This window comes from Anser brachyrhynchus (genome assembly GCF_964034855.1).
Source record: "Anser brachyrhynchus genome assembly, chromosome: 4".
Lineage (NCBI taxonomy): Eukaryota > Metazoa > Chordata > Aves > Anseriformes > Anatidae > Anser > Anser brachyrhynchus.
Window position 1 is genome coordinate 69,538,542 of NC_137698.1, and position 27,291 is coordinate 69,565,832.

A 27,291-nucleotide genomic window follows, 5' to 3' on the forward strand; every position below is an offset into this window, starting at 1 on the left:
CCCCCGCCCCGCTCTGCCCGGTTTGCCCCGCCCGCCTCGGGGCGAGGCCTTTTTATGCTCGCCGTGGGTCGTGCGCAGGCGCAGAGTCTCCCCTTCCTAATCTGTGGTCAAATGAGGAGCCGGGAAGCAGGAAGAGCGACAGGCGCCGTGCCCAATCGGAAGGAGGAATCCGCCCCCTCCGGCTGAAGGCGGGAGCGCCCCGCGGCTGCTGGGTCTTAGCGCCCGCCCTCTTAAAATCGCCTCAGGAGCCCCAAGCACAGCCCAACCCCTCCATACGAGCGTGGCTAATGCGTGCCCCTCACAGCGAGCCCCATACGGCGAGGCGCTTGCCAAGGCTCCCGGCCCTTCATTTATATCTCAGTGCCCCCGGAGAGGGGAAAAACCCTTAAAGGAGGCGGCCTCACAGAGCTTGGCAAGGCCCCGTCACCCTCCTGGGGCAAAGGCTGGGGTTAGGACCGTTAACATACTGAGTTAAAGGTTACACCTCCCCTCGCAGGTCGTGTAAGGTGTTAAGCACTTAAAAAAATCCAATATGCTATTGCAAAACCAGGGGTCTCGACTAGAAAATTTAATCAAGGCATTAAGTGAGAGCTGATAAGAACTGGCCGTTCATCTGTTACCTCAGAAACACGTGAAATGGGTTCCAGTAATTCCAAATGGAGGAGCAGCTCCTGTCTTTGGCTACTCAGGCCAACAGAGGTGGTGACTGAGCCACTTCGTCAAGGACATTAGAGAAAAAAAAAAAAAGAGAATTGCTCCCACACACCCCCAAAAAGCTCCAGAACCCCAGCCCCCATGCACAGGTTTTCAACCTCCCCCATAAAACTCTGGTTCCACCGTCAATGTGAAAGCTGAAATACCCTGAACAGCCTTACTGGTCACGTTCTTGCCACTTACTCAGTGAAACAATGCTCTGTCAGTTCATTATTGGCATGCAAATAAATGATGCACCATTTGAAACTTTCCTCTGAAAGTAAATCTATGTATTCCTGAAAGCAATTCAAGCCATAAAAAGCCACCATTTCATTACAAAAGTGTAACAAAACATGAGCTCTTAAGGCAAAAAGAATAAAGTATCTTCCTGATCATTTTATAATAAAGCTTGCAGAGAGTTTTCTCTAGAACATATGGATGATCATGAATTTTTTATTTGGCAAATGACACATGAAAAAAGATGAGCGTGCGACTCGAGCGTCGCACGCACCATGTAGTAATTGCACACTGGGAAATAAATTTAAGCACATTAAAGAGAGCATAAGCTTTTATCAAAGATTAAACAAGCCACCGACCCAGTCAGCCTCTGCAAAATTGTTTTGAAGCTTTAGATCAAGATGTGCACCAGTCCCCTAAGGGTCGCTGACTCACCGGCAGAAAGGCAAAGGCAGTGCCTGCCCACAAGCGCGCTCCTCTTTGCTCTCCTTTTCTTCCCAGATCGTGTTGGCAGTGTCTGCCCTCTGGCTCCTTATCCAGGAGTTGGGGTGACTGGAAGAGAAGTCAGGGGTATCTTTGGTCGGTGGGGGGGGGGGTTCTTTGGCAAGTGCTTTATTAGGAGGCTCTCCCAGTTTAAGTTTACTGATAGAAAAACATGGAGCATGTCACCGATCCTATTCAAATAGCCCCACAAACAGCTGCACTGGCAAAAACAAAGCTGTGTACAACTGGCAAAAGGCAAGAAGCAGCAGAAAGGGCTGGAGAACGGGATTTTTTCTAAAGCCATTGTTACCACAAAGGAAAAAAAAAAAGTCAGTCTCAATGGAGTAACAGCCAATACCTAAAAGGTTATATATAATTCAGTGGATGACGATGAATTCATCTCCACTTCAAGGAGCAAAAAGAAGAAACACGCTTTTACCTTGTTTGTAAGAAAGGCACGAATGCTGCCAACGTTTCCTAACCATAGGCTACCAAGAGCATAGGCTTTAACAGGCTACCTCTTCATTTAATGATTAAAAACAGATTAGATGATCATGCCAAGAATATTTTTTTGCACTGTCCTGAAGCGGCTCTTAAGCCAACATTTCCAAACACAATTCAGCAGGTCTGTGGTTCTTCTCACATAGTCCAAACTTCACAGGACTACTGGCCTGCTTAGTTCAACATATGCACAGGTAATCTGCAATATGCCAATAGCATGGTTATATTACTGTTACAGACACTTAAATTGAAGCAGTTCTGTAAAACAATTAAATGCTTATCCCATCAACTCCTGTCAGAAAATTAAAGTGAAAGTCTTTACATAAATAGGGCAAAACACTAAAAATGCAAGCAACTTACTGTTGAAAAGTATTTGATACAAATAAAACACAAATCCAACTAATGCCAAGGTATAAATTCTTTCAAGGAGAGTTGTCTGGTTAGTCTGTTTTAGCAATAATGGAAAATTCAACATGGATGATAAGGCTGATGACGGGTTGAGGTACAGCTACTACTGGCTGATCTTACATCCACATCATAATGTTACCAGACTAAATGTGTTAACGAAAAGTAGCCCATCCCCATAAATCTGTTTGAAATTCATGTAGAAAATAAAATTGAGACCAAGAGATATGGTATCAGTTGAGCAAATACAACAGAGCCAGGGTACTTTTTCCTGGATCCAACAGACACACATTGGTAATAAATAAATAAACAAATAAATAAACAAGTAATGAAGAGCATGTAAAACACATTTGCTATTTCAACAAATTGTGATTTTTCTTTTATTACCATTTTTCCTTTATCTATCCCGGCTACCATGATAGACATGGTGAATAAATCACATTAGACAATAATACCTGTGGTTGAGATATGTGGCAGTGTTTTGCTTTTATTTCAGGAATAACAGTGATAGAACATCCAGGAAAACAGCTCATACAAGAACAATTCAGTGGTTTGGAGATTCTGAAACTAACACATCACATTTAACAGCCAACATCGTTATACTTGGAAGAATTCTGGTATTTTGGACACGTGTGGAACATGAGAGAAAGGCTACCTATGTGCGATGTGCAAAACGTGAGTTACACCATAAAAACAAGTATAAAATAAAAGAATTGTACACTCAGCAGAAGAGACATCATCATCACCAAAATAAGTCAAGCAGGTAAATCAAATCAAAGTAAACATAAATTTAGCTTAACATTACTTTCCTTTTTTTTTTTTAATCCCTTTTTAGTATGTCTTGAAGTATGTACTTTCTGAAAATCTACATAAAAAGGAAGGTGATAATTCCAATGTTAAATTAGTATAATATCAAGTAGTCAACCATAGTAAATATTATTTCCGTTGACTTATTTTATTAACTTGTTACAATTGAGTATATCGAATCTTCTGTGAAATAAGATCTCTTGCTTATCATGACTACAGATATGATCTGTATCAGATTTTGTCTGAGAATTGTGAAAGATACTTTCTGCCTTATTAAAATTCATCAGAGACGGCAGATAAATCAGAATTTTGCAACTGAACTAGTATTCTTCATTTGTACAAATGGCAATGAGAAATTTCTTACATCTGTATACTTGGAAAAATAATCAAAGTGCACTATAAAAATGGATTTTGGTTTTTAATAGCTTCTATCACTGATTTCTCAAATCAGACAATTTTATTCTGAGGTTGCTTTAAAATTAAAAAATGATATATCGTTTTAAAGATTATTTGAATGTGCAACATCTTCTAAAGGCTAAGATATACTAAGAACTATCTCTTTGTTATTGACACACCACAGTTTTCCTATTTATGATTATACAGTAATTATTTTTGTCCTCTTTTCTTCAACTGAGACTCTTTTGTTGGTATCCTCTCTAGATTATAACATCTTTATTATGAACATTACAACGAGGAAAAAAAGGTGACAATTTCTTTTAAAGAAAGAAATCAACCCTGAGGCATGAAGATTCTATTCTGTTGATCACAACATTTAAAAGCATTAAGAAAGCCAATAATATCCTGGTACATTGTTTCACAGTTTCAATTTTGAGCTCTCTATATAGATTGATGAGGTATGTGCAAGCAGACATTAAGACTTACATACACAAATGCTTGAAAACACAAGCCACAGAAAAGAGAGATTGAGCTCATGCAAATAACTCCATCAAATTCATAGATCTTTCCGTATCTTGCACCAATAGAACAAAGCACTTGGGCTGTGGGATTGTCTCACTGCGATTAGAACATTGTAACATGGATCTGGAACCTGAATTCATGGAGCTATAATGAAGGCATACAGAATGACAAGACTTTTTTTTTTTTTAATTACAGCCTCATGGAAATAAAAGGCTACATCATGAGTAATCACAGCCTGCTGCCTTCCCCCTTTTTTGTCTCAGTTGCATCCACAAAAAAATCAAGAGCAAACTTCATATTACGTTTATCAAACCACAATATTTCACTTCCATGTGCTCTCCCTTCTCCTTACCCCTTTCTGCACTTTCAAAATGAATTTCCAAGCTAATAATACTCTAGTAAAGACATTTAAACAATATTAATCGCCTTAGATTACACAGCATAACATCTTAATCTCTATGTACCGTATAAAGAGAATGATGTTGATTTTACTTTCTTGTCCTTTCTAATTCATCAGGGGATTCACATTAGACAATATTTAGTCATCATGTGCTTGTACGTCTCTTCTAATTGATTATATTTTAATACTTTGATACTTGCACAGATGGCAACAGCTTTAATGTGTTTATTATTATTACATAAGGTTAGTTGGTTGTGCCAAGAGTAAGGTCATTTGAATGACAAAAAGGAACAAACTTTTATGTTGCAAAATGCCATCTTGACCCTACTGGCAAAAAAAAAAATAGGTCTTAACCCTGCAAACATGTAGTTACCCTCAAAAACAAACCAACCAATCAATAGTATTATTCATAACACAAGGGAAAACTTGTGAAATGAAAGTGTCATAAAAACACACACACAAAAAAACACTTTGTTGCGTGGTCAGAGTACCTTGTCCAGAACAGCAGATGTATAAATAATTGAAGGAACCAGCTCTTAGGAATGACTTGCCTTTTCTCTTCATCTAGTCTCTTTTCTTCACAGATCCCTGGAGAATAAGTGTTAAGCCTCAGCACTCCAAAATGGAGGGCTGATTCCCCACACACATGCCCTTTTTTTTCTTTAATCCATCTCTCTCCAAAACGAAAAGAAGGTTTGAAATGCACATTAAACTTAATTTCAGATTTTCTATATTTGTTAAAGCCAATTCCTATATTTTCCTCATAAAAATTACCCAGCTTGTGTCCTTGGTATTCTTGACCTAATTTCATGTTGCTCTAAGCAAGCATTAAATGCAGACTGTCACTCCGTATGTGTAGTGTCAATACACCGTCACCTTTGCCTCAAAACGGTAAACCTAAGATCTTAAAAAATAAAGCCTGTTGAAAAGAGAAACATGATCAATAGCCCAACTAGGCAGGTATTTATAAAACACTTTTGTTACTTCTCTATTTCTCCATTCCCATCTTTTTAGATTCCTTCTATTACTGTGGTACATAATAAAGAGGGTCAGGTCTTTTTGTGGTACATAATAAGGAGGGTCAGGTCAGACCATGGCAACTCACTGTCTCACACATAATGGTTCTAGCCAACACCCTTACTGCAGATATTTCTTTTTGTGAAGTCTCCCATCCTTCCACTATTGCATCAGACTTGTCATCCAGTAATTCATTCAAACTCCCCTCCCAACAATTCCTCTTTGTACTTTCCATAGTAGTCATTTTGCTGTCCTCTGTGCCATTTTAGACATCAGGAAACACGCACCAAAAACACATGAGAAGAGTCACTCTGCATTTCTGGGCCACAATATCCAAGAGGAATAATTTCAGATAGATACCAGCTCAATCCCAGCAGAATTCCATAAAGCACTGGTTTTCCAACTTATTTCAAATTGTAACAAACTAAAACATTTGTCACTAGAGACAAAATACTGTGAATTTACACCTGACAATAGGCTTAACGATCAAATATATCATCAGAGCCTTTCAGAAGTAGCTTAAGTTTCTCCCAATGGATCAGTGGATCACAAGCAAAAACCTATTGAGGTAGAGAGATATTCAGTTGGTCTGTGCATATAAAACATATGCAGTCTGATCGCAGCCCTAGAGACAGGAAAAAAATGCCTGCTCAGTGGAGACAATCTTCAGAATATAGAACATAATATATAACAAAAGTCCTATCTCCAACTCCAAGAACATTCCATTAGATTTCAATACTCTAATTGAAATTTTGAAAACAGACGAGGCTCTTATATGTGTTCCCTGAATTTATTCTCATACACAGATAAACTGCTTTACTCAAAGTCTTACAAAATAAAGTCTGGCATGCTTTGAGCCCAAAAGAATGGATGTTTGACAAGTTTCCAAGAGAATGGAAACAGTTTTACTAATGAACGTAAGGTAATCTTAACTAAAACTTCAATACCAGCTCCACATCTCTGTTAAGTTACCATAAAAGCAGGTTTAATGTGTAAGTTTTCAAAGGTTATAAGTAAAGATTATTTACATGATTAAATTCTATACTTAACACTACCTTGTCCTTCCCTCAGTGGCAGTGATTACTGTCAATGCTACAACATTGCACATTACAACGTAATAAGCAGGGAAGAAGGTATTAAAGAAGAGCCTATGCTTTGTTTTTTAACCCATCATAAAACCATAACATCCTACATGGAGTTGTAAACAGTTTCATTTGCAGGAAAAAATAAAAATGAGTCCCCACAGGTAAAAAGAAATCCTTTTAGTAAGGGCAAAGTACTAAAAAATATAAAAATGTTGGCATAGGTCTACTTGCATGTAGAGAGTAAACGTATGGAGAGAATGTGTAAGACAGGTAGAAAGGAGAAGAATGGGGTAAGTACAGTTTGTTACAAGATTAAGCTAAATGCCCAGAATTCTATAAAAAAGTAAGTACAGACCAAGGCAATTATCAGATCCAAAAAGTGAAGAGCATTTCATAATAGCTGGCCACAGTGCACTGAATTCCTTTTTTTCCCTTAGCAGTTTCTTCAGAGATGCATTAGATTATAGCACTGCCATGACGCCAGATAACAACAGAATTACAAAATTTATCAGTACAGTAACTTTGCTGTTAAGAAAAACAGCTAATAAAGGTCCTAATGAACAAGAAGAGTTTTAGCAGAAGCATAAAGTCAAGTTAAATTTATGCCATGGGTATTATCTCTGTACTTTAAAATCCTTTTAGTATTTCTAGATTCATTCCACTGGGGAGAGAAAAAAAAAAAAGAAATGAAATACATACAGAAACACACTCACTCAAATGGCACTCGTTTTTTGTACAATTAAGCTTTAGTGAAAATATACATCTTAAAACAAATGAAGTACAAATGTACAAAAATTCTTGAACTCAGATAAAAAATATATATAATACACTTTGCTACAGAGATATAAAACATTTAAAGTTTGCTCATCCTTTCTGATGACAGTAAAATGACTTAAAGTCTGGAGGACTCCTGTTCATCATCACTGCAATCAGATTTAAAGCAGACCTGTAAGAAAAGACAAGGACATTTTAGCTGCAGAGCTAACACTGTTGTTGGTTTGTATGTGTTATGGGGCACAAAGGCTGGGTGGCAGGGAGGGGGTTGGATCTTTTTCCAGAACATTTTGCTCCATACTGACTAAATGCTTTGGGAGTATCAAAGGAAACCACAGCCCAGCCCCAAAGCTCAAGTCATTAAAGTTTCATTTAACCTTAGGTTCTGTACTTCTCTTAACTTCACAGGACAAATAACTGCAGTCTTTTTACTTTAAGAGCTCTCAACATATATTTTTAGGACTCTTTCTCAGTACAAAGAACAATATCTTGGGACAGTACAAACCCTGCTGATTCCGTTTGATATGACCACAGGTAAGACACAAGCTTTAACTTTAGCTATGTGAGTTGGACTCTATCCTTGTGGGTCCCTTCCAACTCTGATACTCTATGATTCTACACTTAATCGTTCCTTCTATTCTCTTACTATGAAAGTGGATGAAGTGAATTTGGAAACATGAACTAGAAACGGCAGTATTATTATACATGCCATTAGCATCGTACCATTTTACAGGGGTGAATTACCAGCTGATGACAAAAATCATCATCATGCAATTTTAATACACGGCCCTGTTGTGGCTACTTAATGATACGCTCCTAGCAAATTTAAAATTCCATTTCCGCTTGAAAGCAAAAGTAGTTTCTAGAGAAGTGTTCTCTACTGGAATACACTCATGCTTCTCAAAATAATTCCACTCTAAGTGCAGGCATACTGAGCAAGCAGAATTCTGAGAAACATCTACAGAAAGACTTTTGAAACAGCCTATTTCTCACCACCTATAAGCAAGCACACCGTCCTATCTTTTAGATGGTAAACATTTGGGGATTCAATTCATGTACATCTAAATGTTTATTAAAGAGGAGAATTCATGTCTGTAAGAAAGGCTGTGCATTATCAAAAGCTATGTAAACATTTATGTTGTTGTTTTGGTGATAGCATTAAACTTTCTGAAGTTTTTTAATGTTTGTTTCATAACACTTCTTCACACTCATTCATTTAGGGGTTTTCTTTGCTTAGCTTAATACACTAGAATGATTCAGTACTAGGTTGAAAGTTGGACTAGATGATCTTAGAGGTCTTTTCCAACCTGAATGATTCTGTGGTTCATTGGGAGTACTTACTCCTTTCTAAAGTAATTCTAAAGGAGCAGGTACTACGAGTTGCACTGCCCAAACACACTCACTTCTGAATACATTAGCCAGCTCTATTTAAGATTTTACACAGGGGGCCCTCAATTATCTCTCAAATCACCTACTCTTCTACAAAAAACTGTCAAAATAGGTAAGGAACAAGATCCGAGTTAATACCTTCAGAAAGAAAAGCTCTACAAGACAGTTGTTAGCAGTATACACTACCTTTTCCCCACAGTCAACAGCTAGCAGATACTAGAGGAACACAGAATGGTGAGGGAGGAAAAACTCCTGGAGTTATAGACTGCTATAGTTTCTGAAATGCAGTGAGGGGCAAAGTCACAATAAGCCAGGTTTCATTAGTTTCAGTATTCAGGGAAAACCTGTTTTTCCTATCACATTGGTTTTTTTAAATGCTATAGGTGAATAGATGTTAAGGTCTCACTGGTAATTTTATCAAAGAAAAGAAATACCCTTACCTCTCCACTAAAAAGTCTGTGAAAGAAGCCTCTCTTTGGTTTAGGAGACCTCTCTCTGTCTGGTGACACAGTACCATCAGTTTCAAATGCATTAATATCTTCAAAGCATCCTGTTTCAATCATCTTTGAAAGACATGAAATAAATTAGGTATCCATACAAGCCTCTCAGACACGTCCCATTTATCATCTATTTGCTCTGACTGGGTACTCCTAGCTACTTGCTACCAAAACACCATTTGCAGACCTACAGGAAGGAAGGCGCAGTCTACAATCACCTTGAGCACCCAGAAAACTAAAACCCCACCAATATGCAGGTAAACATCGTGATGCTCCTTCACTTTGGGAAGGCACTTCTCCTGCCTATGGTGCAATAAGCAGTTTTTAGGACGAGAAGTGGAGTTGCTTTCTGTATTGTTACGTACCTGGTTTTCTTTCTGTCTGTTCAGCTCATTTCAGAGCAACCAAGCCTAACAAATAGCATATCTTTATAGCATGAACTGAACGTTATTAATAAACTTGACTGAGTAGGAGAAATTATCTACGCAGAATCCCAGACTGCTCATTCATTAATCAGATCAAAGAACCTTAATAGAAAGTCTGAGTTGACTGATGCTGAATAGTTTGTTTTGAAACCTTATAAAAGGTAAACCTGCAGTTCTATATTACTATGCCACTTGGATACTCTAGTGACATTTGGGCATGAACTGCAATACTCCATAACATGTGACAGAACAAGGAAGGTATGGTGATGCTGATGCTGAATACTGTTCCGTAGGCTGCAAGCATGATGACAAGATGCCAGACTTTATTTTATGCAAATTTATGTCAGTCCTTCCATTTTTAGTAATTTATTAATGTTTTGGGAAGAAACTTTTTCCAAAATCTCTAAGCAAACAAGTCTAAAGGAAAAACTTCTTCATATTCCACAAAAGTAAATATCATGATTATATCCCTTACTAAGTCTTCAAATTTTCTGTGCTAAAGAAAATTTTCTATGAAATATACAATACCTCATTTTGCCAAGGGATTGAGACACAACCCGTAACAAACTTGGAATAGAAGTCATCATCTGTAGTATCCAGGTTCACTCCTTTTACTGTTGAGAACTGCTCTATGTCCAGAACATCTTTACAATACACGGCGCGTGGCTGCAGTACAAGACAAGATTGCTTCATTAAGTATTTTTTTTCTTTCCCCCCCGCCCAGGAGAGCAGAGAGGGGCATGAAATATCTGCAATTTTATATTTTATTTTATTAACATTGGTGATCACCAAACTACACTATACACTTAATGGAAATGCAGAAACTTAAATAATCTCCATCATAATGCACCTCAGAAGTTCTATCCATCCTGCAAATAACAGAACAGGAATATTGAAAACAGAAAGAGGATGCAGCATCTCTGACTTTCTTACTGGTTGTCATAATTCACTTGTCCTCTGTTACCTTCCTTTCAACTCCAGAGTAATTTCCTCAAAGCTAATCTTTATTTATTCAGCATCTGATATAGGAAAGTAGAGTTTTCAGGGCTAAGAAATCAGCTACAAAGCTCCACATTGCCATAGAAAACAATTTACAGTAGTGGTAATCTCAGATAAAATGCCACAAAACAACTAGCCATCAACAGCTACACAATGACATTCTTCTGCCAATGTAAGTAACTTTAAAGGTTTCGCTGGAGTTCACATGATTACTGACACAGAATTATGACAGTTCATGCCTTTTTTAGATACTAATCAAATCTGTCTCACCTACTTACATCTGGCAAGAATGGAGGCTCCAACATGTTAGCTTCCAGTCTCTTGAAGTTAATATTCTTGAAAATAGGGTGTTGTTTCACAACAGCAGCTCCATTTTCAGTGCAGCCCAGTCGTTCACCTGGATTTTTCGCAAGTAACTGCAAAGATATGAATAAAAAAAGCTGATCTAGTGATATAATCTCAAAATTTAAAGAAAAAAATCTGTTTTTTTTTTTTTTTTTTTTTTTAACTTGGCCTTTTACAAGATGAACCTTATTGTGGTATCAAAATGAACTGGAAATCCATTGCGGTATCAAAATGAACTGGAAATCCAAACTACAACATTCCAGGAGCAAAAAGATTTTCAGAAGACAAAAAAAAAAAAAAAAAGAAAAAAAGACTCACTTTCAAGATATAATCAAGATTAGACCCAAAGTTTATATATATATATATATATTTATTTATTATTATTATTATTTTTTTTTAAATTGATGCCAGGCTTTTGTAGTTGATGTTACTTTCAGAAAATACATATTTACATTTTTTTTTTTCAATGGGCTAAGTAATTTACCCATTTTGCATAAACTAGTAAAGAAAACTTTTGAAGCTTTCTGCATAGGAGATTCTTACTAAATTTAAGAACACAGAAGACTAAAAAAAAGCTGCTGTCTTGCAGGGACTCTTTGTAGGCAAGGAAACTAGTATACTACTCTGCCATTTCTCCCCATACAGTATCAAAGTTGAAGATGTTATTGTGCTCTGTCACATAATCGTGTGGTCTAAGAGGTGCTGCATTTTTTCATGCACATGAATGAGGAATCCATTCACGCAGTCTCCCTTTGTCTTGAAAAAAAAAAGTTCTGAATTCTCAAAGTCTGATAAACAAGCAACTCACAGAGCATCAGAAATGTCCATCTGAACCAGAGAAAGATTTAAGAACTCTTATTCCACACTAACCCAGCTTTAAAAAAAAATAAAGTCTTCTTCAATAGAAGACCTTAAAATAAAGCAGTTCATCTCTTAAAAAGGATTAGAAATTTAATTTTCAAACCTCTATATCTCTTCACCCACCATCCTGCAGATGGACTTTGCCTCCTCAGAGAACTTGTCTGAATATGTTTCTTGGTCTTCCTTTACTCTCCGGTCAATCTCATCCCGTTTGACCCTTTCCTTATGCTTCCTAAATGGCGACTGTCCTTCAATCATTTCATAAATCAAGCACCCAAGACCCCACCAATCTGGACTGAATGTATACTTTTCGTTTTTGAGCACTTCTGGAGCTACAAAACAAAACAAACAAAAACCATGACAATTTACTTTAATTGGTTAAATACTGAAAAATCCTCAGGTACTCTTTTGGCTCTGTGGAAAAAGTTTCTAAGCAACTCCTTTGTACTCTGAAGAAATATTAATTTCTATGGTGAGGACTCTGTGTATCCAAAAGAAGCATCTAAGTTTTTTAATGCTTAAGTTCAGAAGAAATTAAGTGCTTTCTTTGACCTAAAGCTAGAATTTCCAAAGTTAATCCTTCAAGTTTACTGGAAGGCTTATAACTGACTACTAACATTTTCCACCATGTACTATCACCTTTCTTCCCAGTTACAATATAGTTCTTCGTACAAGTCATTCATATATTTGCAGAAGTTTAACCCAACTTGCTGGTAAAACATAACTAGCAAAGGATATTTCACGTACCCATGTAACCAACAGTCCCAACCCGTCCTCGGACCGTTTCTCCTTCTGGAATCTGCACAGCTAATCCAAGATCTGAAATTCTAATGTGTCCTGTTCATGTTAAAAGACATTAAATATGGTCAGCAAATAATAAAATATAATCGTGTTTAAAAACAAATTTCTCTTGCATACCTCATAAAAAGATACCCAAAATATCAAAACTTTCATATATCTCATAGCATTAAGTTTCTTTAACTAGAAAGGACTGATTTATTTGTCCCTCCCACATGCCTTTTTTTTTTTTTTTTTTAATTAAAAACACGTAAAGGAAGAGAGGTAGAGATCTAACTCATTTCCTGAAGGTCATATACACACACACACACACACAAAGATATTGTCAAGTACTCTGTTCCTAGTTTTGGCGTAGGCTGCAACTCTAGTATCAAAGAAATTATTACTGCTTATTTTGAGTTCTGTATCTACGTAATAGATACTTGTATTTTTCCATGCTGTATTCCCACACACAAACACCTAGCTTTCTCACTTCCTAACAAAACATCAGAATTTTCTCCATTTATTCCTAATATAACAAAGCTATAGCCTCTACTGAAACATCAGGTTTTCCTCTAACAAAGTACCCTAGTAATGCTGAGTGCAAGAAATTGGGATTGCTATCCCCACTCCTACCCAAAAAGAAAAGTAGCCCAACCAAATCTACTTAGAATTACTTATAACATGCCAGTTCATTATTAGGATTTCCCCTTCTCATGACTCAGTCTAATGCAGAAAACTTCAGCGTTTATTTCAATTTATCAGCCAAATATAAGCCAACTCAAGTTAACCGCCTCTCCTATTATGCGTGACATTTACACTAGTACCTCTAATGTAAAAGCAAACTTATGGAGAACTGTGATTTGTCATGAACAATATTGCTCAGATGGGGAAAGAGTCCAAGAAGGGCAAAGGAAACAAGTTCATCCCACTCTCCCTCACATCTCCATGAACAGATACAGCTCTTTACTGGACAGACTCAACAGAAAATGATTTAAGGCGATTCAAAGCAAGAATTGTATTGATATTGTTCTAATTTCAAAATACAAAACCTATTTTCTTACTAAAAACACAAAAGGCTAGATAGAAAAAAGGACAAGTTCGTTGCCCACTGAATCTTCAAACTGAAAATTGCTCTTCAACTGTAGTAGAAAGATTTAGGGGTGAAAGCAACAACAAAAATCCCAACACATTTCTAATACTACATATGTTGTCAGGGACAGTGTTATTCACAGAACCATCACAGATTCACAGAATAATTCAGGATGAAAAGGACTTCAGGTCTCTAGCACACCCTCCTCCAGATAAAGCAGAGTCTGCTCCAAATTTTGTTAAGAAAATCTGTTTCAAAAAAAAAAGCCTTCTAAAGTGGATACTGCATCACCTCTCTGGGTAGCCTATTCAAATATTTGACACAGTCCTTTGCAAATATTTTGTCATTCAAAAAGCTCAGCAGCATCTGTGCTAGATATTAGCATATCCATTTCTTATTTACATGTGCAAGATAATCAAGGGGTGAGGGGAGAGGGAGAGGGGGAGAGACGGGGGGAGAGAGAGAGAGAGAGAGAGAGGGAAAAGTTAAGTGTCACTTTTTATGTTGGTTAGAAATAACTACATGCTCTTGAGCAGCAAATGCTATTTTAAATACATGCAGATGCTCTTCTTTTCCCTGACATCTGATGAACCCCTTGTCAAGTGCACTATCTGAGCTCCTGAAGTGATTTTCTAATTAGTCCCCTCTGCTCTCTGGAACAAGATCAGAATATCCCTGGCACAGAGAAAACATTCTCGTGAAGTACTGTAAGGCTACATTTTTCCTCAAAGAAACCTGCTTTTGCAAGACATTGCTGGAGAGAAAAATTAAAGAATGCATTTGATGTCTAGCAAAGCTTTAGCTCTTGCAAAGTGACTTCTCATAAGCTTTTTTTTTTTAAATAAGAATTTTATCAGTCAGAACATGCTGACTTTAAAAAAAGTAAGTTAAGCTTTGTGCTAGTGACTCCAAAAGCAAAGTTTCCTTTAATACTCAGCAATTACAAGAACAAACTGGTAATATTCACCCATAGCTTAGAAGAAGGTGATTGCTGCACGTGTTCTACAGTGAATTCAAAAGATTCTGATAGATTTAATACAAAGCCATTATAGAAAATTAATTTGGCTTTTGGAAGAAAAATTAAAAAAAAAAACATTTCTTCATATTTTTCTTTACTTCCTTTATTCTCCTGAGCCAAATCTACACCAGTAACCACCAAACCCTCTGTTTTAGTTAAGTATTAAAACAAACACTCATGCCTCAGGATTTTTCCTCTTTACTACTTAATATTATATTTTACTTATTAAGTGTAATTCTGGCACTGCTTCTAACAATTTACATTTTCATAGGAAAAGATGAAAAGACAAACAAAGAACAAATCCATGCAAAAGTTTAAGCCAAATTACATAAAGAGGGAGGGAGAAGGAGGAGTAAAAGGGAAACAAAGTCATTCTGAGGTACGAAACTGACCCCTACAACATTATGTGTTGTTCTCCTCTTCCGCAGCCACATTATTTTCTCATACTCTCTAAAAAGCATGGACAGTTTTTTTTGTTGTTTTTATTTATTTATTTATTTACTAATTAAAACACGTTAGAATATTAACATTTGTCAGTCAGGTCCCTCCTGTTATGAAGATGTCATTTAATTCCTTTGATTTCTGGCACAGTGTTAATTAGTTTTGTAATTCCTGATTTCCAATTTTAAAATTTTTTACTTACCACAGTCATCAAGGAGTATATTCTCAGGTTTCAGGTCTCTACAAATTAAACAGAAAAAAATATGAATTATATAGAGGTAAAATTATTGGCCATCATGAACGGTAACTGAGGCAATACAGGACTTCTTATAATGGCTCTGATAAAAGGTATTTTTCCAGCTTTCACCTGTATACAAAAAAGTTGTAACATTGAGGACCTGTAATACAAACAGTTTAACCACAGAACTGTTGAGTTTCCCACCTCTTTATTCCATTTATGCTAAAAAATAAATAAAAAAAAATTCACAGATGAGAGACACACAACACTAAAATCCTGATATGAAAAACCACCATCTTACAACCAAGCTTGTGCTCACAAGTGGAAGGCCTTTCTCCTGAGCAATTAGCCATGCAAACCCACACCAGCAAGACAAGTCAGTACTTGCTGCAGTTTGGTGCTCCATTTCATCCCATGCTGGCAGAACATCAACAAAGAGAACTAAAAGCATACACTTAAGCATCATCCATTCAAACTCAATTCCTTTATTTTGGACATACAGCTTCTAAAGCTTGCTAGGCACTTGCATCTAGATAGGATTGTTTGCAATCAACTTTCTCCTAAGAGTCTCTGCTACTTCTTTTCCTGAGAACAGAAGTTTCACATGAAACATTCCTTAGCTATTAAGTGTTAGCAAGACTCAAGAAAGAGTAAAAGAGCAATTAATTTGCTGTGTTGCAATTGTGCAATTTATAGAACAAAAGAAAAAAACAAACATGTTATGGGATATTCAAATCTCTACCCCCCCCCCCCCCAAATTAAGAGGTTCATTTAAAAAATAGATTTAAAAATATATCCTTTTTTAATTGGACTAGGCATGCAGTGGTCTATTTTTGCTATAGCTTACAGCAGCCCTCCTGCACTGAAAATTTCTTGATACAAAGATGTGAAATAAATGTAATACTCTCAAGATTATCTGGAATTGTTACCATCGTCTGCTAACTCAGGGGTTCTCTGATGAAGAAGTGCTTCACGTAGGGTCTGGAACTCAGTGCAGTCACTGAACAGCACTGAATGAAATCCTTCAAGGGCTTTCAGTGTAAAGGTGTCTGCTCTGAAGCAAAAGCAGGAGATGGGCAAGGAGCTATTTCGTTTATACACTGTGTATTCAACAGGCAATCTTGGCCTTGCAGGCACATTGAGCAGTGGAGCTTTGGCCACCTACATGAGTTTGAGAGCCAAATCTAGATCTCACAACAGCTTATGTGATAAAAAAAAAAAAAAACACTACCACCCTTGCAGAGACAGGTAACTCCAGCAGTAAAACTGCAGCACCGAAGTCCCTTTAAGAAAGGAGGTAGTATTTGTTCCCCACCCTGTTCCATGCGAATCCTGATTTTGATCTACATATCAAACGGTTTCTGTAGCAGACGGAAGAACAACTCTACTACTCGTTCCTGTCTGTTTGCTTGTTTTTTCTAATGTCAGCAACATACGGCAAGTTACAGATAGTTTCACAAGCTGCTACTGAACACGTAACCTGGCTCAGTCCCTTCCACCGGGAAGAGATTTAATAGTTCTTGGGATAGGGCAACAATAAGAAGAACTAGCTTTGGTTTTGGAAATTCAGTGGTCCTTTCAGTATTGACTACTTTTTAAATGACAGCAAGAGACAAAGAACCTTCCTTCTGTATCTTCTTGCTCCAGAAAATGAAAAATATTAGTTATCACAATTAGGAAAAATAAATGGCAGAAATAGTGAAAACATACTTCAGATTGTTCTGTCCCCCACAAAAACATTACTACTGGAGGTTGCCAACAAAACTTCTTTGGTGAGAGTAAAATAATTATGGACAATTCTTCCAGTCTTTCTGGTTCATTAATCATACATTTTCTATGTATTGATTCCTAAATGCACTTCCTTTAAGATGCCTGGCAGAGAATTTTGATCATGTAACATATCACTGCAAGTAGTGACATCCTGAATACTTCTTTGACCACCTTTTTTGGCTTCTTGACTGTAAAAATGGAAAATGTAAAACTATGGTCCTAAATACATTGTACAAGAAGAAATACATATGGAAAAAAAATCAGATCATCAGGAAAAAAAACTACTTTTAGCAAAGGAGAAAAAAACAAGACTTTTTCTTGCATGGAATTGGTCATTCTTTATTAATAAGAGCAGGGCCAAAAGTAATTCTACTGAGATCATAGAATTATCCAAACGTTTTCTGGTTTTAGTCCTCAAGTGTGGCTGAGTTGACATGGTATAATTGGAGTCTCCTTTCACCCATTTATTTAGAGGGCAGTAACTCCCTTAGTATGAAGGAGTTACTTTAAAGGACATACTCCCTTAGTATGTCCTATACTGAGTTGTTTAAATAATGTCATAAGGTCTTCAGGTATTATGATTATATTTAAGCTCTTTCTTTTTCACCCTGAGCATACAGATTATTCTGGTACTAGCACATGCACTGACTCTTGGTCCATCATTTCATTATGAACACAGAACTAAAAATAATTCCCATTTTTTCATTAAGATGCAATTTTACCCACGAGTTGGTTGTGAAACTACTTTTTTCCTTGCTCACAAACCGCGTTTTCGTAGCAGGCCATAAAAACTCCCAATAATTGGAAATTGATGAAAAACAGAACAAAAAAAGGACAGATTAGACACCATGACCACTCTGAAGTCTGAAATTACAGATGACACCAGGATTTAACATATGTGCTTGAAGATCTAGCATGCAAATAGCTAACAAGTTGAACTTGAACACAAGGGCTGTGGGTTTTGTTTTTGTTTTTAAACAATCACATTTGTTTTCACTTGGGAAGCAAGAAATTACATACTTGTAGCTGATCCACGTGAGAATAATGAGTGAAAACATGCCTCTTCAATTTATCCTTGCTTCCCTCCTACACACACACGAAAATGCACTGCATATCATCACAAGATTAGCCAAACTCTTTAGGGAACAATGTGTAAGTCCAATTTACTCTGTGGTTCTGCTAATGTCTGAGACTGACTGCTGTGTGGGTATGTTAGACTTCCACACAGAGGATGGAAAAAGTCTAAGACTCACTATACGGAAGCTATGCAAGATTATGACTGACATGGGTGTAATGAGCAACGCAGCAAAGGACTTCAGTCTTCTGTGAACATCTACTTCAGAGTGGACAGGAATGCAAATACATTTTCCTAAAGCTTACTTATTTATTTGAATTGCTAATCAATTTGCTTTGCAAATCATGATTTTCTATCAGTTTGCAAACAAATCTTGAAACTTTTTTTTAAAATGTTTTAGAATTCAGCAAGTACCTAGACAGAATAAACAGTAAGAAGACAAGTAAGATCAATAATTTTAAGGGACACATGGTGAAAAAACAACTACATTTTTTTTGCTTCTTTCACTATAAGTTTGAATACAAGTATGCTTTAATAGAAAACAATTCATATGTTTAATGCCAAAAAGACATGGAAATATCAAGGTATGAGCTGGTACTAAAGATGGTACTCACCTGTAAACAATTCTCTCCTTCTGTAAATCCTCCAGACCACAGCACAGTTCTGCAGCATAGAAAATAGCCCTTTCTTCATCAAAGCCAGGATTTCCCATGTTATATATGTGAAATTTCAAATCCCCTCCATTCATTATGGTTAGTACTAAACACAGGGCATCTTTCGTCTCATATGTATAGGATAAACTAACCTGAAAAGGGGACGGAGGAGAAGATGACCATTATTTGCTCATAAACTCCAATACAATTCATAGCTCCTCTTTCCAACATAAGCAATATATGAATTCATTGGAGGAAAAAAAAAAGAGAGAGAAACCAGCAAATCGGAGAATTTTTTCTTGTCCAGTAAGGTTACACCTTGAGCAACCCTATCATGTTAATCTTCCTGGAGTAAAGTACTTCAAGACAAAGGAATCCAGACTAGCTTGCATGTATAAACAAACTCTGTATCACCACATGCAGCAGTTTAGGAACATATCTGTTTAGATACCCATAGAGCCCCATCCAGACAACAGATTTATTGACGAGAACCCTCAGCTGCATGTTATCTATACTACACTTTATAAAACAACATACATGTATACCTTATTTTATTAATACCTCAGCAGTTACGCATTGCTAAAACATCTTCCTGAGCTTACACAAGACTCAAAGCTGCCCTACGCTACAGAAACTAAAAAAAAATATTTAAGAACAAATGTGTAATTTCTATTCCATTTCTTTCAAATAACTGCTTATTTGCCTGGCTTAGAATTTGCCAGCAGTAAAGATTTAGTACAGCTCCTTAAAGTCTTTCTTCTTGCTGTATTTGGAATGAAGTGGTGATAGGGCTGGAAGAACACCACAGTTTTATTTCCTTCAGTTTCAGGTAAATGCTTTAAAAGTGCATTTGAAGTTTTAAAGCAGAATTCAAAGCACATTCAAGGAAAACAATTTTAAGACAATGTAATATAATGCTAAATTTAACAGGCAGACTAAAACTAATTCAATACTGGGTATAAAAACTTTCTGCACTGAACTACTAATAATCACATAAAGCATACTAGTTACTCTATCAATCATTTATTTTAGCTGTCACACATTCTCTAAATCAATTAGAAAATATCTTATGCCAAAAGCTCCCGGAAAAGACTGAAATGAAGCAAACAATGCAGGACAAACTCACGAGAACAAGATCAGAACTAGATACTTACTACAAACCTACTATTCACTTTTTCCAGAATTCTTTTTTCATTTAGAGCCATTGATTCACCTTTCCTCTTCTTTATTCTCTTTTTTTCTAGCTTCTTACATGCATACATTTTTCCTGTTGCCCGTACTTGACAGGCACACACCTAAAAAGAGAGAAGGTGTGTCAGAGACACTAGTTTTACATAAAGTTTTGTTTTTCTTAAAATATATGTATCTTCCTTTTTTTTTCCCCAAACTCTTGAATGATCTCAGAAAATGAAGGCCTGTAAGTATCAAAACAGCACTTTCACCCACAGAACAACTTAAGAGTGTCACAAAAGCTATAACAGAAGTGAAACAACACTATATAGGAGCCAAGGCACGTTTGCTGGGATTGAATAGTTCAGTAAAACTGCAGGTCTTGTATTGGTGAAATACCCAACTGTGATAACAGTATATATCTAGAAAAGCAGGACAGAGGACTAACGTCTTATGTAATTTTGTAACCTTCCTTTCCCTTCGATACAGGGATACAGTTGAAAGATTTAAAAAACAGAACAGTGAATTATAAAGGGAATGAAATAAATATAGAGATTTTCACATAAAATTTATGAATACACTATGTAATTACTAAGTAGAAACAAAACTATGTTCTCAATGCCAAGTAAAAATTCTAAACAGAAGCAACTATTGTCATAGTCAGGGGAAGTTTTCTCCAATTTTGTGCATGATCTACCATAATAAGACATTAAAAGAAAGCAGTTTGGGCTGATGACAAAATGTAGATTGTTAGAGCCAAGAGTAAAAAAGTAAATAAACAAACAAACCTGCGTTTCCTCTGTATTAAAGTTCAAGGTTAATGCAGTACCTTACAGTAAGATACCTCTGTACTCACCTCTCCAAATCCACCTTTGCCTAGTACTCGGTAATGCCTAAATGTGTGCTTGGTTACTGGCTGCCTGATTAACAGAAAGAAACAATTACTGTAACAAGAATTATAAGAGTTTGTAATCCCTCCCCACCCCGAGGTCTGTCCTCATTTTGTCCTTCCTGTTCAATGGCATCTGGCTTAATAACAGTTGCTTTGACCTCATGAAGACAGCATTATAACAAGCTGAACTTAAAATGAGAGGGATGCACTGATTAGAACCATGGGTCCCTTCATGTGGTCACCAGATATTCAAAATAGCATGAAAAAAAAAATAAAGCTGTGTCATTTAGGGTTAGAGCCTTATCTGATCTCATCAGCAGTCAAGTTATTACCTCCAGTTTTCTTCCTTAGTTGCAGTACGCTGACATGTAGGCTGCTTTTCAGCGAGATCATGCTTACAATGCAGCATTAAAAAAGGTAAACTGTTCTTTGCTTTGCTGTTTCACTTTTTCAGAAAAAAAGAGAGTTGTGATATGCAACAGTGATTCAAGAGCAATTTAAGAAATTGTTTAGGTTTTGATGTAGTGGAAGAGGAAGAGATAACTGGAAGCAGTAAATACGTCAGCCATTCTATGCTAAAATACTGCTAAACATGCATCAGGGCAGGGCTATTTCATGGTGGTGAGCAGGTTTTTTTTTTTTAAGGAGCATTCACTGTTAATGCAGCTTTGTTCTCAATACAGCAAATGGATGTTCATTTGGTTTAATTGTTTGAGTAACTTCCCTAGTTCTCTTCCTGGCTTTTGCTACTAATTCAGTCAGAGACACAGGGTAATTAGAATTTACTATAAAATTCATGCTCAAAACACCTTAATGCTTGAATAGGCGATCACAATTCCCAAAAGCGCTGAATAAGAATGAATTTGTACCAATTTCAACCTTGTGAAAAAGTCTAGACATTCATTTAGTACTGATTCAAAAGACTATTTTCTGGTAAAGAAAAATCTTGCTGTCTTAATTACTAGATCTGTCTCTACCACCTTGAAAAAAATGATTAGTTACCCAGTCACATAACAGATTAATCTACTTTTATAACGTTAACTACTAATTAGACTACATTTAAAACTAGACTGACAGAATTCCCAAGAAAGATTTTTATCCCACTGCACACTTGGCAGCCAAACATACAGAAATATAATAAATTTGCATTTACGTAATACAAATTCACTACATAAAGACTCCTGAACAGATACTTCAGTTAGAGTAGTGGCTCTCTCACTGTCCCATGAACATGATCATTTACACCTTGTCTTTCCGATCATAATTTCTCAAATAAGCAATGGTATCCATTAGGGCTCTACAGCATTTATAGCCTAACAAGCAGAACTGGTCACAAAGCAAAGCAAAATTATCCTACAAACATTATAAAAAAAATACACTTACTTTTCCAGCCATTTCCACTGTAAAAAACGGGAAAAAAACACACTTTCTTGGTAAGCTTCAAAAGGTCTCCTGCTTAGGTATTCATGGACAATTCTAGCAACAGGAAAATAAACTCAGTCAGAATTATACTGAGAAACTGATGAAGCAGCAGACCAATCTATTAAAATCAACATAATCAATGAAATTGTAGGCAGAAAAACCCAGTCATTGTGCTTTACAATGGTTTTAACCTAGATATCTCACAGAGTGGCTGCCACAGAAAACTGTTCCTGCCGAAACACTAGTGAATGCCAAACTACTGTTACTTACAGCAACTAGAAAGTTTGACCATTGTATTCTCACTGTCTTCGAGCCTCCCTAAACACTGGCCTATCAGCAGTTATGCAATGTAACTATGGCCCCACAAATATGACCTCTGAAAGGTATTTACAAGAAAGGATCTATAAGCTTTTATACATTCTCTGGAAGCTGGTAGGTGAAGTTTTATTCTAGGATTTGAAATTGGAATGCTAAATAACACATCCAAACCTGAACTCCATGCATCTTTATCATTCTCCTTAAAGTAAACACAACGAGGTGAAACAAAACAAGGAAGTCAATCAAACTGTACTCAGGTATTTGTTGGACGGAGGAAAGGGCATGACTACAAGACAGATCTTCTTCCATTTGAGACATGTTTTATTAGGTGTTCTCACACATCCCTTTCAATCTTCTAATCTCAGGTGGTTATAAACTATGCTGATTTTTGTTGCCAGGGAGATGACCCAAGCAGTGACAAAACATATTGTAAGCCTTCCGACATGACCAAGCATGCCTTGAAAAACCAGTAGTATTAGACGCATGAAGGCTTTAGAAAGACATGCAACACTTGTAAACAGGTACAGTCCCTCCAAGAAAAGCCTTCCCTGCTGCAGCTGTGTGAAATATCACTGCGTGACTTCTGAACAGAACGAGTTTGTGTTAATTACCACGATCAATCTTCTAACCGGCCACCTTAGTGGAATATAACTGTTGGCCTCAGTTCAACCCATTATCAAGAACCACAAATTGTGTAACAGCATTCACAAGCCTTTCAAGTCCCGATCCTTAACTTAATTTTAGATTTTGTACGTACCTTTATCACAGAGGAGAACTCCCTCAAAAGTTAAAAATATAATAAAGAAATACCATTCTAATGTAAAGAATATTTGGTAGCAGCTAAACCACCTGAAGATAATGCAATTTTCAGCAAAAACAGCATTAAAGAAAAAGTTCTGCAGAAGTTAAGCATAGTTTCTGAAGGAAAAACCTAGTCTTTTCAATTAATCTTTTCCAAATATCTTACCTACACTCAGGTCAGACACCAAATATTTCTTGGTGTAATAACTTCACCTTTCATTTGTCTCAAATGCATAAATTTCTCTTGAGATACATAAACACAGCAGTATGCATTTTTAACTTACCTGGTACAGTCCACAAAAAGGTCTTTAGAAGGGTTCTTTTCCAGTCTTGCTTTACATTCATTTACTGTTTCCTGAGGTATTTCTGGCAAGTGTGCTGCAGACTTCACATTATTTAAAACAAACAAACAAAAGACAACAATGAAAACAATTTTGTAAATTAATAGAGTGAAAGTTCTAAATTGAAAATAAAACTGGCTACTATGGGAAAAGGAAAAGAATGGTTTGGCTAATGAGAAAACTACAGAAGTCAGATTCAGACAAATTTTCTATTTGTTCCCCAAAAAGAACATTCAATGCATTTCTATTTCAATATCCTGGGAAACAGATTTGGCAATAATACAACCTTCTTTTTCTTTCGATAGGTCTACTACCACAAGAGCATGTTATCTACTTGCTTTGGCAGGATTGAAGGGAGGAGAAAAACACCCACACAGTTTGGGAAATTATTTCAAACCAGCCCAAACAAATCTGTTTTTCGCCAAAAGGGCATATGACTTATGGTAGTTCCAAAGAGACTATCTGAGAAGATGTTCCAAACTTGGAGTCTATCTGCTTTTAAGGCTGCTGAAAGACATTCATATGGGGTAAAGCCTTTTTCAGGGTGACTGACGTAAGAGACGCAGGAGAGTCTGTTCATACAAAGCAGATATGTAATTACATATTCACTGAAAAGCTTCTGTCAGACATCAAAGAACAGACTGAGTTTCTTTGTTAATAAGTCTTTCCTTGGAGGCTAAACAAATTTGTTTAAAAATATATCTTTACCTAAGACCAGTATTTTAATTTGAAAGCATAGGAGAGTAAGTCACAATTACAATAGTTTTAACAGCAAAATATCTGCTTAAGCAGGTAACTTTCACAATTTTAGAAGGCAGTACACATTTCAGAAAGCCAAAAATTGGACTAACAAAGTTTGAACATCAATTTTCTAAAAACATCGTGACAACTTGAATGTCTAGCGTATCTGAAATTTACAACACATTTGACAATATCTTACAGTACAACGTAATTACCCCATTAGTGAAGTAGGTCTCTAAGACTTTCAGGCCACAGTCTATACGCTTTTCATCTGAAGATACCTCATATTCGGCCTAGGGGAATAGAATTGAAAATTAAATTATGGTAGAGATATTTAATACTCCAGTCTTTCACATGATGCTAAGTAAATCATCCCCCCCCCCTTTTTTATTACAGTTTTAGGTAAGATTGGAATAAAATTACTACTTTCTATAAGGCCGTGTTAACTGGAAAAGAAATGATATCTAAAACTGACCCTTCTTCATTCCTTGAGATAATAAAACTGAGTAGATAGAACATCTTGTGAAGTTTTTGACTTAGTAAAATATGGACTGAGATGTAGAAAAAGAACACTGTGACATTTGGTGTTTTTCAGATAAAAAAACTGGCAGTTTGATAGAGCTCCAGAGGTAACTATGTTTGGAAAGAAAACATCAAACACACTGGTACTGAAAAGCTCCAAGGACTGGTTACTATTAATAATTTTAAGGAATAATCTAGAAGCAGACATCAGAAGTTATGACGCTTAAAGATAACACAGGAGCTGAGGAAAGATTAATTGGAAAAGAACAATCTCCAACAGCAACCTGTGTTAACTTGGTAAGCTGGGCCAACTCAACCAAAGTTTATTTCATATCTCAAAATGTAAATGCATGCACCCAGGAACAAAGAATATAGGGCAGACCTCCAGAACGGAGGACTGCATCACCCATAATAACACTGGCATATTAGGACAACAATCATTAAAAACCTCAGAGGAAGTTCCAAGTAATCGATCTAATCAGTAGAGAAGAAGTTGTATACCTTTATAAAGCAAGACATTAAATAAAAATGACAGCTCAAGAGCCAAACAAACATACAATACTGGAAATTACAGAAACCTTCATCTCGAGTCCTGCAATCAATCAGCTAAGCCACAGTGACTCACTGCAACGTCATCAACATCTTCTGCTGAAACATTATGGTATCAACCACTTCAACACAGTGCTCAAATCCATAAACAATTCCAAGCCATTGGTTTTGCTACTTTAATTCCACAACAACCAGTCTAATGGCACACAACTCTTCTTCATCTACCAAACAACCTTACCAAGTCAGAAAAGTTAATCAACCACAGCAGTGCACTTAACGCTTTTTAACATTTTCAACTCTGCCAATGCCGTTGGCATACCGTTTTACACAGATACTGTATTTAAAAGGAAGTTTAAGAGACAGTCTTGTCAGCTAAGCTCTGTTACTCACTGAGGTTTAGAGGGAAGTTTGAGTTGCCACCCATTCTTTTTCATACTTGAGTAACCTTGTCCCCAGCTAGTGAAATGAGTCACTGGATGATTGGATAACTTTAATTCTTCGCTTTAATTTTTCTGTTAGTTTTATTCAACGATTTCACAACTCTTCTTTTCTGTAAAGCCACAAGCTGACTCCAGACTTTAAGGTCACACCTTCGCAAGAGTTAAAACTTACCAGTCTTACTGCTCAAAACATGTAGACAGAAGTAGCATTGTAACACCTTGATTTTGGCCTCCTAACATAATCATGACGCTGAAACCACATTGCTTCATATAAGAGAATCAGAAAACTCTTAAAGTTAATATGCCAGGCTCTTAAGACACTCTATGGTCATTCTATGCCAGAAAGTTTATTCTCAGAAGGATTAAGTCTACAATTTAAAAGAAAAACAAATCAAAAATAAACAAACAAAAAAAGCCAACGTGATCTGGCACAACCTGATATAAAGACTCCACAGCCACAGCCTTCCCCTTCACATCACCACCTTACAGAAAAAGTAAAAAGAACAAATGGGAAAAAAAAACCTTGAACAAGCTTGCTGAAGTTCAGTCCAGAAAGGAGAATCAGGCTAGCTCACAAATCATTTGGAAGAGATAGCAGATATTTTATCTCACTTCCTTGATCAAGGGAGCATGCTAGCTTTTGGATCATGAGACTCAGATTAGAGTTATCTTAGCTTTTCAGAGTCTTCTCATTTCAGTGATTCCCAAGTGTGCTTCTTCACCAAGATTTTTCAAATGGAAGTTTAAAAAAAAGTAAATCATGAAATCATCTCTTATGTCGGATTATCTCAACTATGACAGACTTCTTAGAACTCATACAAGTGTTGCAACCCACAAAACATTATAGGTTGCATATTTTAAAACAATTCAATATATTCAGTTAGTGTAAGACAGTAGCTTCTTAGAAACAATTTCACTTGAAAAATAACATCTGCAAAGACACCCATGTCTTACAGTCACGCACATGATTTTTTTTCTCTTTTGCGCTGTTTAAGATTCTACTACTTTTTATACAAGCTCTTAGGGAATAAAAACGTACAGAAATTGTAAACAATGATGTTACATCTGCCGTTGTCAGTGGTCTCCCCGCTGTGTCTGGCTCAGCAAAAACTCGTTTGCATTCACCTCAGGCTATTTAACTCTACCAAATGGATTTCCATTCAATTCATTCTACATATACCATTGCCAAATTGG

General features: G+C 36.5%; 1 protein-coding gene across 2 annotated transcripts in view; it reads right to left on the minus strand.

Moving 5' to 3' along the window:
• Positions 1-2,771: 2,771 nt before the first annotated feature.
• Positions 2,772-27,291, minus strand: part of GRK4 (G protein-coupled receptor kinase 4) — a 37,370-nt gene continuing 12,850 nt past the window's right edge. Inside the window, exons 4-16 of one of the 2 annotated variants that reach the window (XR_013950649.1) lie at positions 24,802-24,879; positions 23,789-23,889; positions 22,347-22,439; positions 20,928-20,991; positions 20,056-20,196; positions 18,863-19,053; positions 15,368-15,405; positions 12,584-12,673; positions 11,960-12,168; positions 10,901-11,046; positions 10,160-10,297; positions 9,150-9,272; positions 2,772-7,492 (exon numbers count right to left, since the gene is read on the minus strand). Coding sequence is in view for 1 of the 2 variants with exons in the window: in XM_080590597.1 (XP_080446723.1) it covers positions 7,439-7,492; positions 9,150-9,272; positions 10,160-10,297; positions 10,909-11,046; positions 11,960-12,168; positions 12,584-12,673; positions 15,368-15,405; positions 18,863-19,053; positions 20,056-20,196; positions 20,928-20,991; positions 22,347-22,439; positions 23,789-23,889; positions 24,802-24,879 (1,458 nt within the window). In the remaining variant the exon portion in view is untranslated. The remainder of the gene's footprint in view (positions 7,493-9,149; positions 9,273-10,159; positions 10,298-10,900; positions 11,047-11,959; positions 12,169-12,583; positions 12,674-15,367; positions 15,406-18,862; positions 19,054-20,055; positions 20,197-20,927; positions 20,992-22,346; positions 22,440-23,788; positions 23,890-24,801; positions 24,880-27,291) is intronic. The other variant, XM_080590597.1, reaches the window with a different exon arrangement.